This window comes from Halichoerus grypus, chromosome 5, assembly GCF_964656455.1.
Source record: "Halichoerus grypus chromosome 5, mHalGry1.hap1.1, whole genome shotgun sequence".
Taxonomy (NCBI): domain Eukaryota; kingdom Metazoa; phylum Chordata; class Mammalia; order Carnivora; family Phocidae; genus Halichoerus; species Halichoerus grypus.
This window is the reverse complement of record NC_135716.1, coordinates 69541199-69556026: the sequence shown is the minus strand read 5'-3', so window position 1 is coordinate 69556026 and position 14828 is coordinate 69541199. Positions and strand designations below refer to the sequence as shown.

The 14828-nt window shown below is 39.7% G+C and overlaps 1 protein-coding gene across 1 annotated transcript in view; it reads left to right on the top strand.

Annotated features, from left to right (window-relative positions):
* RAB2A (RAB2A, member RAS oncogene family) overlaps positions 1–14547 on the top strand; it is an 89781-nt gene extending 75234 nt beyond the window's left edge. The window contains exons 7-8 of the mRNA XM_078072359.1: positions 11072–11140; positions 13215–14547. Coding sequence (XP_077928485.1) covers positions 11072–11140; positions 13215–13310 — 165 coding nt within the window. The 3' untranslated portion in view covers positions 13311–14547. The remainder of the gene's footprint in view (positions 1–11071; positions 11141–13214) is intronic.
* The last annotated feature ends 281 nt before the right edge of the window (positions 14548–14828 follow it).

Here is a 14828-nt window from a genome sequence, read left to right as displayed (position 1 = left end):
TTACTTCATGGTAACATATGGGTTGCAGTTGGTGGTGTGGAGATTGCTTTTTCCTTAGCTCAGAATATCTTATAAAAACATTCTTTTCCAGGGGGACCTGGCTGGCTCATTCAGTGGAGGATATGACTCTTGATCTTGGGGCCGTGAGTTCAAGCCCCACATTGGATGTAGAGCCTACTTTAAAAAATAAATAAATAAAAATAAACAATTTTTTCCCTCAAATCAGTTGTATTTAGAGCTGTGCTTCTCAAACATTAATATGCACGCAGATCACCTAGGAATCCTGTTAAAAGGAAGATTCTGATTCCATAGGTCAGGGGTGTGAGCTGAAAGCCTGCATTTGGAACCAGCTGTCTCGTGTTGTCCATGCTGCTCTCCTGGGCAGGCTTTGAGGAGTGTGGAGACTGAAGTTCCTTCAGCTCTGTTACCTAACAGAAGAACCTGAGAGACTACTGTCTTTTTCTGTTCCTCAGAAACATTCCTTCAAACGATTTCATCCTCTCCTTCTCTAGGCTATCAGCATATAATTACATAATCAAAGTTAAACCATTTTAAAACAAAAACCTGTCATTCCCAGTTCTGGATATGTTCTCTTCTAGTAAGATCCATCTCCATTTCCTCATTCTTTTTCACACCGCAGTTCACAGGTCAACTTCCTCTACCATGGCCAAGGTTACCCTGGACTTCCTAAAATTGCCTATCCTAACAAATACTTTTCTGTTCTTACCTTAAACAGTTCCTTCCGGATATTAGAATCTTCAGTAGCCTCTGTCCTGAAGTGTTTCTTTTTCCCTACCCCTTTATAGTCAATTATAATGACATTTATAATTCAGTGGTGAATATATATTGCTTTCCACTGTGTCTTGTTATTTCTACCTGTTAAATATCTCCCCAAGTCGTTCTCTTCTATCATTGCTCTTGGATTCCCTGTCTTAATTTTTCAATCCTCTAAATTGTTGCCTCTGAGATCTTCATAAAAATGAAAATTGAATGTCACTCCCCAATTTTATTAACACCATGTGTAGTGGGCTCCTCACAGCTTCAGAATCAAACTCATTAGCTTGGAAAACAAGTCCCCTTATTGGCCATCTCCTTACAATGTGCTCTCTATATTATACTAAGAGCTCATCAGCTGGGTGGTGCTCTTTCAGCCCGCCTCCGCAGAAAGTATTCTCGACCCTTGAAATGCCCTTTCTTCCTACCTGATCCTTCAAGGATATAACAAAACCTCATACCTCCTCTTGGAATGCCATGACACACAACACACCCTCCCTGCCCCCTCCACCACCAGCCACCACACACATGCACACATAGCAATTATATGCTCTCTTCTCTGTGTTCATTCCTAAATCTTCCTGAGCATGAATTTATCTTAGCACTCTGTCATGACGCTTGTTTTTCATGTTGGTTCAACATAAGGGCAGCATTCTTTGAAAACGGACTATCTTTTCATCTCTGCATTCCCAGCACCTAGCATAGTTTCTCCTCTGCAAAGTAGATAATAAATGTTTGGATGGTTAAGTATTTATTTAATTACTTCTCTCTTGTCCTTTTTCCTTCAGTCTTTAATCTTTTATGCTTTGGTCCCACTTGGTAATATGTAGGTGGAATTCTGTCCTAAACCTTCTTTGCTCTAAGCATTCTAAAACTCATGAGATTTTTGAAAACCCAGAAGAACAGATTGGCTTCTCCTTTGATAGGAGCTTCCTTCAGTAGCTACCTAATGTCCTAGTAGTTGGAAAAGATTTTTTTTTAGACCCAGGAATAAATGTCACAAAGATTACATCAGGCTAGGAAAAATACCCCTTCCCAAAAGCCTCATGCTAACTTCATGAAAATTTCAGAATGCCCCAGAAGTGATGTATTACTGTATTATAATTATATATGTAACTCTGTTGTGTGTGTGTATGTAGTTACATATATCCTTCCCTGTCTTTCTCTGTGTATTTTCTCTATAGAGTAAAATTCCATTTTCTCAGAGTTGTATATTACCAAAATTCAGTATTATATTCCCTCTAGGATTCCAAAGGATTGTGGTGTGAATTGCGGTTAAACTTGCCATTTGCTTAACAGTTGTCTCCTTATCAGATATTCTCACTCTCTTAGCCATTTGATGGGTTATTTTTCCGTATGTTCATCAATTTTACTATGGGAACCCAGAAAAATACATAAACATCAAACAATGTTGAGGCAAAAGTCTAATAACTTAAAATATCTTAAAAAAACACCTTAAGCTCTTGGGGTACCTGGCTGGCTCAGTCAGTGGAGCACTTGACTCTTGAACTCTGGGTTGTAAGTTTGAGCTTCACGTTGGGTGTAGAGATTACTTAATATCTTGAGGGGCACTTGGCTGGCTCAATTGGAAGAGCATGTGACTGATCTTCATCTTGGAGTCATGTGTTCGAGCCCCATGTTGGGTGTAGAGATGACATATTAAATGAATAAATAAACTTAAAAATCTTTAAATAAAATATCTTAAACTATTGAAAAATCAAGGCTGGCAATTCCTGGCTTAGCTGCTAAAGTACTAAAAGAGACAACCAAGGGCACCTGGGTGGCTCAGTCAGTTAAGTGTCTGCCTTTGACTCAGGTCATGATTCCAGGGTCATACGATCAAGTCCCGCATCAGGCTCCCTGCTTGGCAGGGAGTCTGCTTCTCCCTCTACCCCTCCCCCTTGTGTGTACGTGGGCTCTCTCTCTCTGCCTCATACTCTGTCTCAGGCACACTCTCGCTCAAATAAATAAAATCTAAGCAAAAACAAAAGATACAGCCAAGATAATAGTTGGAAAGCATAGTCAACTAGCTAGCTGGCCCTAAGACAGATTGCAGTAGCTTGCCGAACCATCTAAACTGACAGGATAGGTGGATTTCTATGTTTAGGGAAAACACATGACTTGTGTAACTAAGAACACCAATTTCAAGGCCCCTTGAATATGCTCGTGTCCTGTCCCAGTACCTCCAGACTTAATTTGCATTGAGAGCACATCTTTCTTGCCTTGGGCTGTATTAGAAGTGGTGGAACAGGTAATTCTATAAAGCTGGAATGTGGCGTAAACTGAAGGCTTTCTTGTCCCCTTCACCCTGTTCTCAGTGTCAAGGGTACCATACGAATTTTTCACTGGAAATTTGGCCTGACCGTATCAGGTTTCCAGCATCCTTGGAGGAGTGTTTAATAAATATTTATTACTCTCTTCCCCTAATGGGAAGATTTTGCTGATAGCATCAGTTTCTCCACCCCTTACTTGGCCATCACCCAACAGAACTTGGATCATCCAAGCCAAACTAACTTTGAAAGTTACATCTGCTTTCTCTACTAAACTAAGGTAGCTGAACATTACTGGAGAAAGTCCTGCTGTTATGTGCATATCACACACTTACATCCTCACACACTTATAGTGCATATTCATAGATAAGCACACAATTATCTAGATCACCAGCTACCAAGACCTTTCCACTTGTATCTGACATAAGCATTGGAATTCCATGTGTCTAAAATAAACTCTTCATTCTCTCCTTGAAACCTGATTTTTTACCTTTTTATTTTTTTTAAAGATTTATTCATTTGTTTTAGAGCACTAGCAGAGGGAGGGTCAGAGGAAGAGAGAGAGAGAGGCAGACTCCCCACTGATCGCGGAGCCTGACACGGGGCTCAGTCTCACAACCCCGAGATCATGACCTGAGCCAAAATCAAAGAGTTGGACGCTTAACTGACTGAGCCACCCAGGTGCCCCTCCTACTTTATGTATCTCAATTCATGGCATACCCTTCCGTGTCAGTCACTTTAGCCAAAAGTGGAGTCACCCTTAAATACCTTACCATTCTTTCCCTATTATTTACCAAGTCCTGTTAATTTCTCCAAAGTAGATACTAAGTTTGATCTTTGCTTTCCATTCTTGTTGCCACAGTTAATTTGTCAGGCCTTCATTTCTTAACTGGATTATTGTTTTAGACTCTGTACTGGTCTCCCCATGGCCAACCTTGCCTCCTTATAAATTCATCGTAAAATAAAATGAAAACATAAAAAAATGAAAATTCCTTTGAGTCGTGTTAAAGATAAGTGATCCTGATAAAGGGAAGATAAATGTGGGCAGAATGTCAGTCCTGCTAATCTTGCTTCTGCTGCAGTTGTGCATGGTCTTGGATAAGTCTTTTCTCCTTCTGCAGCTCAGTCCTATCTATAAAGTGAGAGTTACTGTAAATCAGTAGATTTAGCAGTAGCCCTCTTTCTTCTAATGAAACACAGGAAACTGTATGAAAGAAAAGCAGAATGGGATGCCGTGGAAGATGAGGGGGGAAAGAGGGATTTCATTCTCCTTTTACTGGGTTCTCCCTACTTCCTACCTCATCCCAAGAGGTGGCCCCTGCAAGATGTCTGTGAGATACAATATGAAAGCCATTGTATTGGATGATGTATGTATGAGTTCTCTCTTACTGAAACTAAATCAGATAGACTTTTTTTTTAAGATTTTATTTATTCATTTGACAGAGACACAGTGAGAGAGGGAACACAAGCAAGGGGAGTAGAAGAGGGAGAAGCAGGCTTCCAGAGGAGCAGGGAGCCCGATGCGGGGCTCGATCCCAGGACCCTGGGATCATGACCTGAGCCGAAGGCAGACGTTTAACGACTGAGCCACCCAGGCGCCCCTAGACTCAGAGCATTTTAAAGCCAAAGAATTTGAAGGAGTTTGTGTTTAACTTCTAGTCTGGTGTTCGTTTCACAAGACTTTCCTGTCTTTGCATAATATTTAAGCAGTATCTCAATATAGTTTATTTTCAGGGCTCACTGTACACGTTGTATATTGCTAATCTACTTTTCTAATGTTTAGTTTTTATTTAACCAAGTTATTTTAATTGACTGAAGAATATTGGTTACCATTTTTTTTACCTTTTTTTTAAAGATTTTATTTGAGAGAGAGACAGAAAGAGTGAGAGAGATAGCACGAGTGGGATGAGGGGCAGAGGGAGAAGTGGGCTCCCCACTGAGCAAGGATTCCGATGCAGGAATCCATCCCAGGACTTTGGGATCGTGACCTGAGCCGAAGGCAGACGCTTAACCAACTGAGCCACCCAGGCACCCCTGATCACCATTTCTCTCCTTGATCCTGTCTGCCATGTTTCAGGACACATTCGCATTTCACATGTGTACCCTCTTTTGTTGTTCCCCACATATCATTGCACTCACACATTTATGATGCTGAAGGCTAACAAGCCATGAGTGCTTACCACTTGCTAAGCACTGTTCTCAGTGCTCTACACATTCATCCTCCCAACGATCCTATGAAGTAGGCACCGTATTATCCTCATGCTACAGAGAGGCTAAGCAGTGGGTCCAAAGCAACATATCTAGTAAGAGGTGGTACTAGAGTTAGAACCTAAGACAGTCTGGTTCTAGAGCTCCACCCTTGGCCATTCTGTTAATCTTACAAGGATAATTTCATCCCACAGATCTTCTTGGAAGCAAATGAAAGAAAATTAAAATGAATTTCCTTACTTTTATACATATTTTGAATTTCCTGCAGAAATAATGAAAACCTATGTAAATGACTTAGCATAGTGACCAACCCATTAGTGAGTACTTAGTAAATATTGGTTATTATTAGCATCGTCACATGGACACCTGTGATGTTCATAGCACTGATTAGGAATTGAGAAGAAAATTAAACAACATTTTAGTTACCTCACATTTTCCAGTTCTAAGGAAAAAACTAAAGAATCACTGATTTCACAGGGTACTTTGCTGTCTAGCATCTATCTGTTCAAGATGTTTATTTATTTAAAGACTTAATTTTATGCAATCTCTACACCCAACATGGCGCTTGAACTCACAACCCTCTGATCAAGAGTCACATGCTCTACCAACTGAGCCAGCCAGGCGTACCCCTGTTCAAGATGTTTAAATGAAACTGAGATACTTTGATTTATTTGGAATTCTTACCTATCAGATGTTACACTTTTTATCTTGCCACCAGGTGGCAGCATGTGACATAAAGAAATAATTTAGATCTTTTACTCTGTTGTAGACAATCTATTTTCAGTATTTTGCTTTAAAAACTGTTAAACCATAATAAAAATGAAACATTGTTCGGTGTTCCCCTTTGCCTCTGTTCTCTCTCCTCGGCTGTGAAGGAAGGCCCTCTAAGCACATTGTCCTTGGCCTACATCTAGACCTGCCTCAGTCCTGCCCTGCACACACTCTCCCTCTGTCAGTGCAGAAAGTTTCTTTTTCCTGCATCTTCAACAGAGATTTAAGCCCTTGTGCTTAGAATCTCCCAACTAAATTGTTGTAGTTCAGCAGCAGTAGGAACTTTATCCTCCTCTCCCCTGTATCTCTAATAGTACCTAGGGCTGTGCTGAGTCTAAGGTAACAATTTAATAGGTACCCCTGGGTGAATGACAAACGATAGGATATGCATCAGCTTGTGTGTTGAATATTTATTTGAATTATAATGCATTTATGATTCTTTGTGGTTATGTTTCTTTTAATTTTTGCTAGGGAAGTCACTGAAAACTGACTTAATTTTAGGTATTAGGACCATTCAGATGACTACTGCCCAGGGCTGAAAGATTAGTGTCTGAGCTGGAAGGCAGTTAATGGCCAATGAAGGTAAAGAACTGACCATGGCAATTAATCAAAGTAGGGCAAAGGGGAAGAGTTAATGGTGAAATGAGAGAGTCAGGCCTCTGATCCTGGAGTAGAGTCCTGCATGGGAAAGCAAGAGGCTCCCCAAATTAAATTGGCTACACAGAAATCTGTTTCTACTACGTAGTTGTGGATCTGCCTAGATATTGTTTCACGGTGCTAATAATGAAATCTTTTGACATCAGTTTCTCAGCAAATTTTTTTTTCCTGTTCTATAACCCATTTGTTAATATTCAGATTTGATTGTATTTGTGGAGTATAGAAGTATACAGTGTTTTTGCTTACAGTTCTGACTTACGTGTCACAAAACAGTGATCTTTAGGTTGTTATGCTTTGAAAGTATTGCACTAACTAATGCTAAAAATTTTCTGTAGGTGTGCCATCAACTTGCTTCATTTTTATGATAATAAAGAAATAAGTATTCCAGGTAGATTAATTTACCAGGTTACAGCCTCTCTCCTTAATGACATGGACCGTCATCATTAGCACTTGTACTCCGCCATCAGGAGCTGTTGAGTTGTCTACAAGTTTGCTGTCCCCACAGCTGCCGCCATGTGCAGGCTCCCCCATTGCCTCTGCCGCTAATACTGCACGGGTTCGTCCCGCCTACCACTCACAGACACGCCCTCATGCATGCTCCCCTTTTCTTTCCTTTCTTTCCTTTTTTTAAGATTTTATTTGTCAGAGAGAGCGAGAGCACAAGCAGGGAGCGGCAGGCAGAGGGAGAAGCAGACTCCCCCCTGAGCAGGGAGCCCGACGCGGGGCTCGATCCCAGGGCCCAGGGATCATGACCCGAGCTGAAGGCAGACACTTAAACGACAGAGCCACCCAGGCTCCCTTCCCCTTTTCTTCATCCTGCCCCCTCCTCAGAATTTGTATAGCCTGAAAAACAGAAGTGAAACTGGTTAAAATTATGTTTAGAACTGGAAGGAATTTCAAGTTAAGACTATCCTATGAAAACATGAGAGCTTTAGTGTAAAGGCTTTGTAGTATCTAGTTAAATTGTTGCTCATTTCCTCATTGTTGTCTGTGTTCTAGAGGTATTTCACATTAAGTCGCTACGTTGAAAAACAAATGCGGGGATTGCTTTTTAGTGACTAGAGTGAAACAAGCAATTAAAATTCTAGCCAGTTATTGTAAGAGGCATCCCTTGTCTTTCCGAGTTCTTGAAATGCTTGCAGCTGTAGGGATCAGAGATTGTCTGTAACACCCAAGGCTCTTTTCTTAGAAGTTTCATTTCATCTCTAATAAGCCTTAAAAGTATTTGGTTAATGTTCGTTATATTTGGGGATTCAACAGTTTCAGTCGATAGCCACGGGCTTTTAGAACATGTGAACTAATGTCTGCATTTGTCACATCGGATTTTAAACTAAGGATTCGTTAAAATTGATCATTAATTAATCATTTAATAATACAGATTAAATATAATTAATTTTGCCATCATGTAAACAAAACAACCCATTTATATAATACTCTCTTTATAATGTGCCCAGAGGAGTGGAAGATATTTTATTTCAGTGTCTTCAGCATATAATCATGAGTTGGATGCCAAGTAAATGTAGCATTGTCTAAAGACTGTTTCATTGAGATGATGAGAATTATGAAAGGAAATATAACCATTTGTATATAATTCAGTTGATTGCATGTTCTTCAGATGTAAAATACATCTTAAGTCCATTGGGTACAACTGTTCTTAAAGGTGTTTAATAATATTAAGTACTGTTCAGGTCATAAAATTAGTAGTGACTTAGAAAATTTCATATAGCATAGCTTTCTTGAGCCAGTTTTTAAAGTGATTCGTCAACAGATTAGCAAAAATGTCCACTTCTTTCCATAAATTGGCACATTTAATGTATTTTATAATACAGATGCTGTTTATATGAAGTTTTAACTCCTTTATGGGATCTTGTAGTTCTGTCTGATGTTCGAGGGAGATGTACACATGCAGGGGCCCCTTTAAGGATTTCGAGCCCTGTGAATTTATGTCGGTTGACTTAAGTATTTAGTTAGCCTGGTTTCTAAGGCCATCACCGTAATTGACATGTTATTGGAAATAAAGTTAAGTTTTTCCTTATTTATAAGGGTAACTTCAATTTTGAGGAATGTGAATCAATTCAGAGTTGGCTGGAAGCCAGTTTCTCCTTCACTGTAACTCCCGTGCACACGAAAAGCGCACTTGCTTCCTAAGTGCCTTGTGAATCTGCAGTGATTAATTCTTCTCATTATTTTGCTGCAAATTCTCATGACCCTCTCTGATGATTCGATCAGCCACTTAGAGTTTATGCATATTCATATCTCTGCGCTCCTGCCGCAGTCACTCGCGTCTCCGCCGCTGACTGGTGTGTTCTTGGTGCAGTAATTGAGCTGCAGTAGATTGATTACTCTGGGGAGCTGTAAGGCCTTTAAAGGTGAAAACAGATCAGTCCTGTTAATTAGGAAACAAAAGCTCCGGTGGCAAGTTCCGCAGTCAGATGTTTCCAGTGTGGAAAAGACGAGAGGTAGGATTGGTTCCTCTCCATGAACCTGTTTACTTTTTTTTTTTTTTAAGATTTTATTTATTTATTTGACAGAGAGAGACAGCGAGAGAGGGGACACAAGTAGGGGGAGTGGGAGAGGGAGAAGCAGGCTTCCTGCCGAGCAGGGAGCCCAATGCGGGGCCCGATCCCAGGACCCTGGGATCATGACCTGAGCCAAAGGCAGACACTTAACGACTGAGCCACCCAGGCGCCCCGAACCTGTTTACTTTTTAAATTTGGAATTAAATCTGTGGCAGTGCTAGCAGAGAATCGCCCTGTTTATGACTTTTCAGAGAATGCTCACTGAAGAGGACCTGACTTAGAATGTGAATGCTATTATCTGTGCTCTCTCAGATGGGATAGTTTAGAACGTGAGTTTATAAACAACCTTCGGTAGCATTGGCACTATTTGTATAAAACATCTTAATATTTGGGGCGCCTGGGTGGCTCAATCGTTAAGTGTCTGCCGTGGGCTCAGGTCATGATCCCGGGGTCCTGGGATCGAGCCCCGCTTTGGGCTCCCTGCTCCGCGGGAAGCCTGCTTCTCCCTCTCCCACTCCCCCTGCTTGTGTTTCCTCTCTCGCTGTGTCTCTCTCTGTCAAATGAATAAATAAGATCTTTAAAAAAAAATCTTAATATTTTATTTGTATTTATTTGTGTTTTTAGTACTCTCTACCCTCAACATGGGGCTAGACCTCACAAACCCGAGATCAAGAGTCACATGCTCTACCGACTGAGCCGGGTGCCCCCTAGTAGCTTAATATTTTACATAGATAGAGAATGCCTATGGATTCATTTGGTATTTAGAGGCTTAATTTGGTCAGTCTTTTAACACTCATTTTTTTGTGTGTCAATTTAGTAGTATACTATATGGGAAAAGGGTGAAACTTCATTCAACATGGCACAGAAGTTGAGCTGCTTTTTATGTCTTTATCATAAGCATCCTTTGATTCTTTCCCTCTTAAACTGTGTATGAAGTAATACATTGCCCTGGTGAACAGGATCCTGTGTGGAACAGTGGCCTCTAAAAGTAAGCTAGTTTCAACATGGAAGTTTATGCAATGTATCAAACTGACATCTTTTTCTTATGTGTGCTGTTCTCACATTATGCTATCCCTGCCCGCTCCCTCCAGTGATGAATTCTTCTTTTGGAATATAGTTCATATACCATAAAATTTACCCTTTTAAAGAGTACAAGTCAGTTAAGTTTTAGAGTTTTCACAAGGTTGTGCAACCATCACCACTATCTGATCCCAGAACATTTTTATCACCCCAAAAGAAACCCCATACGCATTAGCAGTCATTCTGCATTTCCCTAATCCTTGGCAACCAATAATCTACTATTTCCCTCTATGGATTGACCTCTTCTGAACATTTCCATAAATGTAATCATGCTATGTGTGGTCTGTTTTCAAGGTTCATCCACATTGTAGTATGAATGAGTACTTCATTTTTTTTATGGCTGAGTAATAGTGCATTATAAGGTTATACCACCTTTTGGGTTTTATTCATCAGTAGATTAACATTTGTGTTGTTTCCACTTTTTGGCTATTGCTGCTAATAATGAACATTCATATACATCCTTGCCTTGTTCTTTATCTTTAGGAAAGCTTTCAGTCTTCACCACTTGGTATGATGTTAGCTGGGAGTTTTTCATAGAAGCCATTGAGGAAGTCCCCTTCTAATCCTATTTTGTTGAGTGTTTTTATCATGAAAGGTTGTTGGAACTTGTTAAATGCCTCTTCTGCCTCTTTTGAAGTGATCATATGGTTTTTGTCCTTTATTAATAAACAGGCTGTATTACATTGATTGATTTTCTTATATGGAACCTTATGATATTCTACAGAGTTTTTACATAATGTTCTTTTACTACTGTGATTTTAAATAATTCGAATCCATTTCTCTATATTTCAGGCATTTATTAATACAGCAAAAGAAATTTATGAGAAAATCCAAGAAGGAGTCTTTGACATTAATAACGAGGTATATATATTATGCATAAATAAATACTATTGGCTAGTATTAATTTAGAGTTGAATTTTAGCTACTACATGGATTCATGAGTTTATATTTTTTTAAATTCCTAAAATGGGTCTATGATGTCAGTTAACACATTATTAGTTTATAATCCTCTAACTGAAAATTTGTCCTATGTTCTATAATAGGTAAATGTTTTTATGTTCTTAGTAGAGCATCACTTTGTGAAAATGGATTAAGATAAGTGACCATTTTGCAAGCAATGCAAAAAAAGATAAACCCTCCAAAGAGAGAAGAAAATCCACTTTCATCCATGCCTCCATATGGTGTCATCTGCTTTGGGGAATAATTTTCTAGTGTGTACATGCACGTACTATGTTACTAATGCAGGATGCTCTCTCTCTTGTCTAGTATGAAAGAGGGAAATAACCAGTTTGGAAATGACTCCCAGTATAGCATAGCATGTTTTCAGGAGACTAATATATATAATTGGCAATTGGCGTTGTTTTTGGTTTTGTCTCCTTTGTAAAATTACTTGATGAATATGATTAGGATAAAATGTAAAGCTTTGAAGCATGTAATTCAGAGTGTTTACCAAAGGTTATCATTCTGACCTAAATCCCCACCTTGCATTGATTTATTTCAGAATGTTTATGTGGATGTATGGTAGATTATTTACTTTGACACAAATATTTTTGCCGTTCCGTATTGAGACTGTGCTTCCAAGAGAAAGCCCTTAGCCCTCCCACAGTCGCAATTAGGAAAGCCTGGTGTTAGGGATCCTTTATTGCACGTGTGGCTCTTGGCCTGTACATACACGAGGCTCTTCGATACCTGCCTCAGTATTCTTTGCTGAAACAAACAACAGTTTTGCCTAAGGTTTCCAAAAAGTGCTTGATTTTCTCATTTCTTTTAATTTGGAGTGCTCTATTTTCTAAATCCTATCTTCTGGGCTCATAGGGCAGTAGATTCGGAGTTACTTGGAAGCCACCACCGTTCAGAGGCTGAGGCCGGATAAACGGAGCAGTAATCGGGCGTGTGTGTGAGAGGCACGTTCAGCGTTGCCGTGTGGTTTCATATAGTAGCTGACTGCTTTGCTGCGCGCCGTGCAGCTTCCATTGTACGGCGCTGTCAGGAGCCAACAGGCCGTGCGATTTATTTGGCCTGCTGCCAAGTCTGACTCCTTGATTCCTCAAGAAGTTGCTACCAGCCCAGAGGGGGCAAAACCAATGAGCCATAGGGCATGCTTTTTATTAAAGAGGAGTCAAAAGAGCGAAAAGAAACCACATCAGCTGCTGTCAATACCGAGCGAGTGCCAGAAACCCCCAGGCTACTCCCGTTGCAGAGCAACTGCCAAGCGCTATAAATCTGAGATTTACTGTGACGTAAAGTTTCCTTAAGAGCTTAATTTCTGAAGCTACTGTATTACTTTTCTCAAAGTGTTGTATTTGTAGGTAAAACCCACTCGAGGGAGTGAGGGCTAAGACAGAAGTGTGAGTTTGATGAATGAAAGCACTACTCTGTGTGTGGGTTCTTGGCAAGCTGCCATGTCTTTGGGGATCATAGAAATTATTGATGACACAGAACACTCACATGCCCTCAGCCTGCACAGCTGATTCAACATGGAACAGAAACGCTGTCTCGAGAAAAGCTTTGACGTCGTATTAGAGCGAGCGGCCTAGGGCTGGGCCTGTTTTTATCCTTTAAAGATTACTTGCAGTCATCGTTTTAAACAGTGTCTCCATCGTGAGAGTGCCCGGGGAAGTGGCACTGCCCGGGCTCTGTCCACGCACGACGGCCTGGTGGGGTAAAGAAATCTTTTCAGAAGGATTTCCACGGTATTATTTTTACAAGGAAGGAACATCCCCTCAGAGATACGGTTGTAATTGTCGCAAAAATCTGCTTCGTGTCTTTTTTTTTTCCCAAGTCGTTTGGTAAAAATTACATCATTAAGAATTCAGTGGGGGAAAAAAATTTTTAAACATAAAAGGAATTCGGCGGAGTTCTTCAAATTTAGTGAAGCTGTACTGGTTGGACGGGTCCGGTTAACATTTGTTATCCCTTCCCCCTTCTGTTTCAGGCGAACGGCATTAAAATCGGCCCTCAGCACGCTGCTACGAACGCCACACACGCAGGCAATCAGGGAGGACAACAGGCCGGGGGGGGCTGCTGCTGAGCCCGTTTTTACTGTCTCGCTGCCCAGATGCGGCTACTCACTTCCTCTTTCGCTCTCTCCTCCTGCTCAGCTGAGACATGAAGCTGTTTGAAATGGCTTTATGTCACAGGAGACTCTTAATCCTTCAAATTCTTGTATAACTTTGAATAAATGGTTAATGTTCACTTAAAAAGACAGATTTTGGAGATTGTATTCATATCTATTTGCATTTGATTTCTAGGTCAATTGATGTGATTATTTTTGTTAAATGTTGTCTTGTGCCCTTACCTACGAACTGAAAACTGTATTAAAACACTACAAAGTCATCTTGAGTATTTTAAATCAGTTTGTGTGGTTAGGTTTCACACCTGTGGTGACCTACTGTTTAATATTCTAGAACTGTCCTCAAAAAGTTTGTCAATTTTCAAGGCTATAAGGAAAACCAGAAGGACTCTTTTAATTCTGTATTTATCATTTCCTTTCTGTATATACAGTTTAACCTGCTTGGGTGTAATTTGCCAAGCTTGAATTCTTTAATGCATTTGCATAAATTCTATACTGTTTAGAGCTTAAAGCTACAGAAGCATTGTTAGGAATTGCTTGGACACTGAATTTTAAACTTTTTGACATTGTTAACAAGCATGTTCATCTTTTCTTGTCACTAGTCCAAGAAAATATGCTTAATGTACATTACTAAAGGCTATGTATGTGTTAACCTGTTTTAATGCCAAAAGTTTGCTATATGTCCACAATTTCTTTAAGACCTCTTCAGAAAAGGATTTGTTTGCCTTAATGAATACTGTTGGGTAAAAACACAGTATAATGAGTGAAATGGGCAGAAGCAAGAACTCCCTACACCTAAGCGACTCCAAGAAGAATGAATGTCCACATTTAGATGGCACATTATGAGGACTTTAATCTTTCCTTAAACACAATAATGTTTTCTTTTGCTTTTATTCACATGATTTCTAAGTATATTTTTCATGCAGGACAGTTTTTCAACCTTGATGTACAGTGACTGTGTAAAATTTTTCTTTCAGTGGCAACCTATAATCTTTAAAATATGGTAAGCATCTTGTCTGTTTTGAAGGGGATATGACAATAAATCTACCAGATGGAAAATCCTGTCAAAAGTAGAAAAGCTTTAGTAATTTACTCAGTGTGGTGGTTTTATCCTTTTTTTTTTTTTTCTCCCTCTCCCTTGGTCTATAATGAAATTGTTACAGCAGTGCAAAATAAAATCCTATGTATAAAAGTGTTCCTTTTTTATTATGACCACATCATTTTTTTAGTCCGTCCACATGTATTTATTTGAGCATATTTTTTAAAGGGTCAGCCTGTTTAACACCCTTTTTAAAAAGTTTGCTTAAATGTGATCAATCTCTTCACAATATTGAAATTCTTTTTGTGACTGATGATGTAAGCAAGTATTTCCTACCTCTCAAAACCAGCACAAAGGCACATTCAAACTACGAGAAGCGTTTATAAAGAAGTTCTAAGTATGAAACACCTTTCAGTTCACTCACTGACTTCAACCTT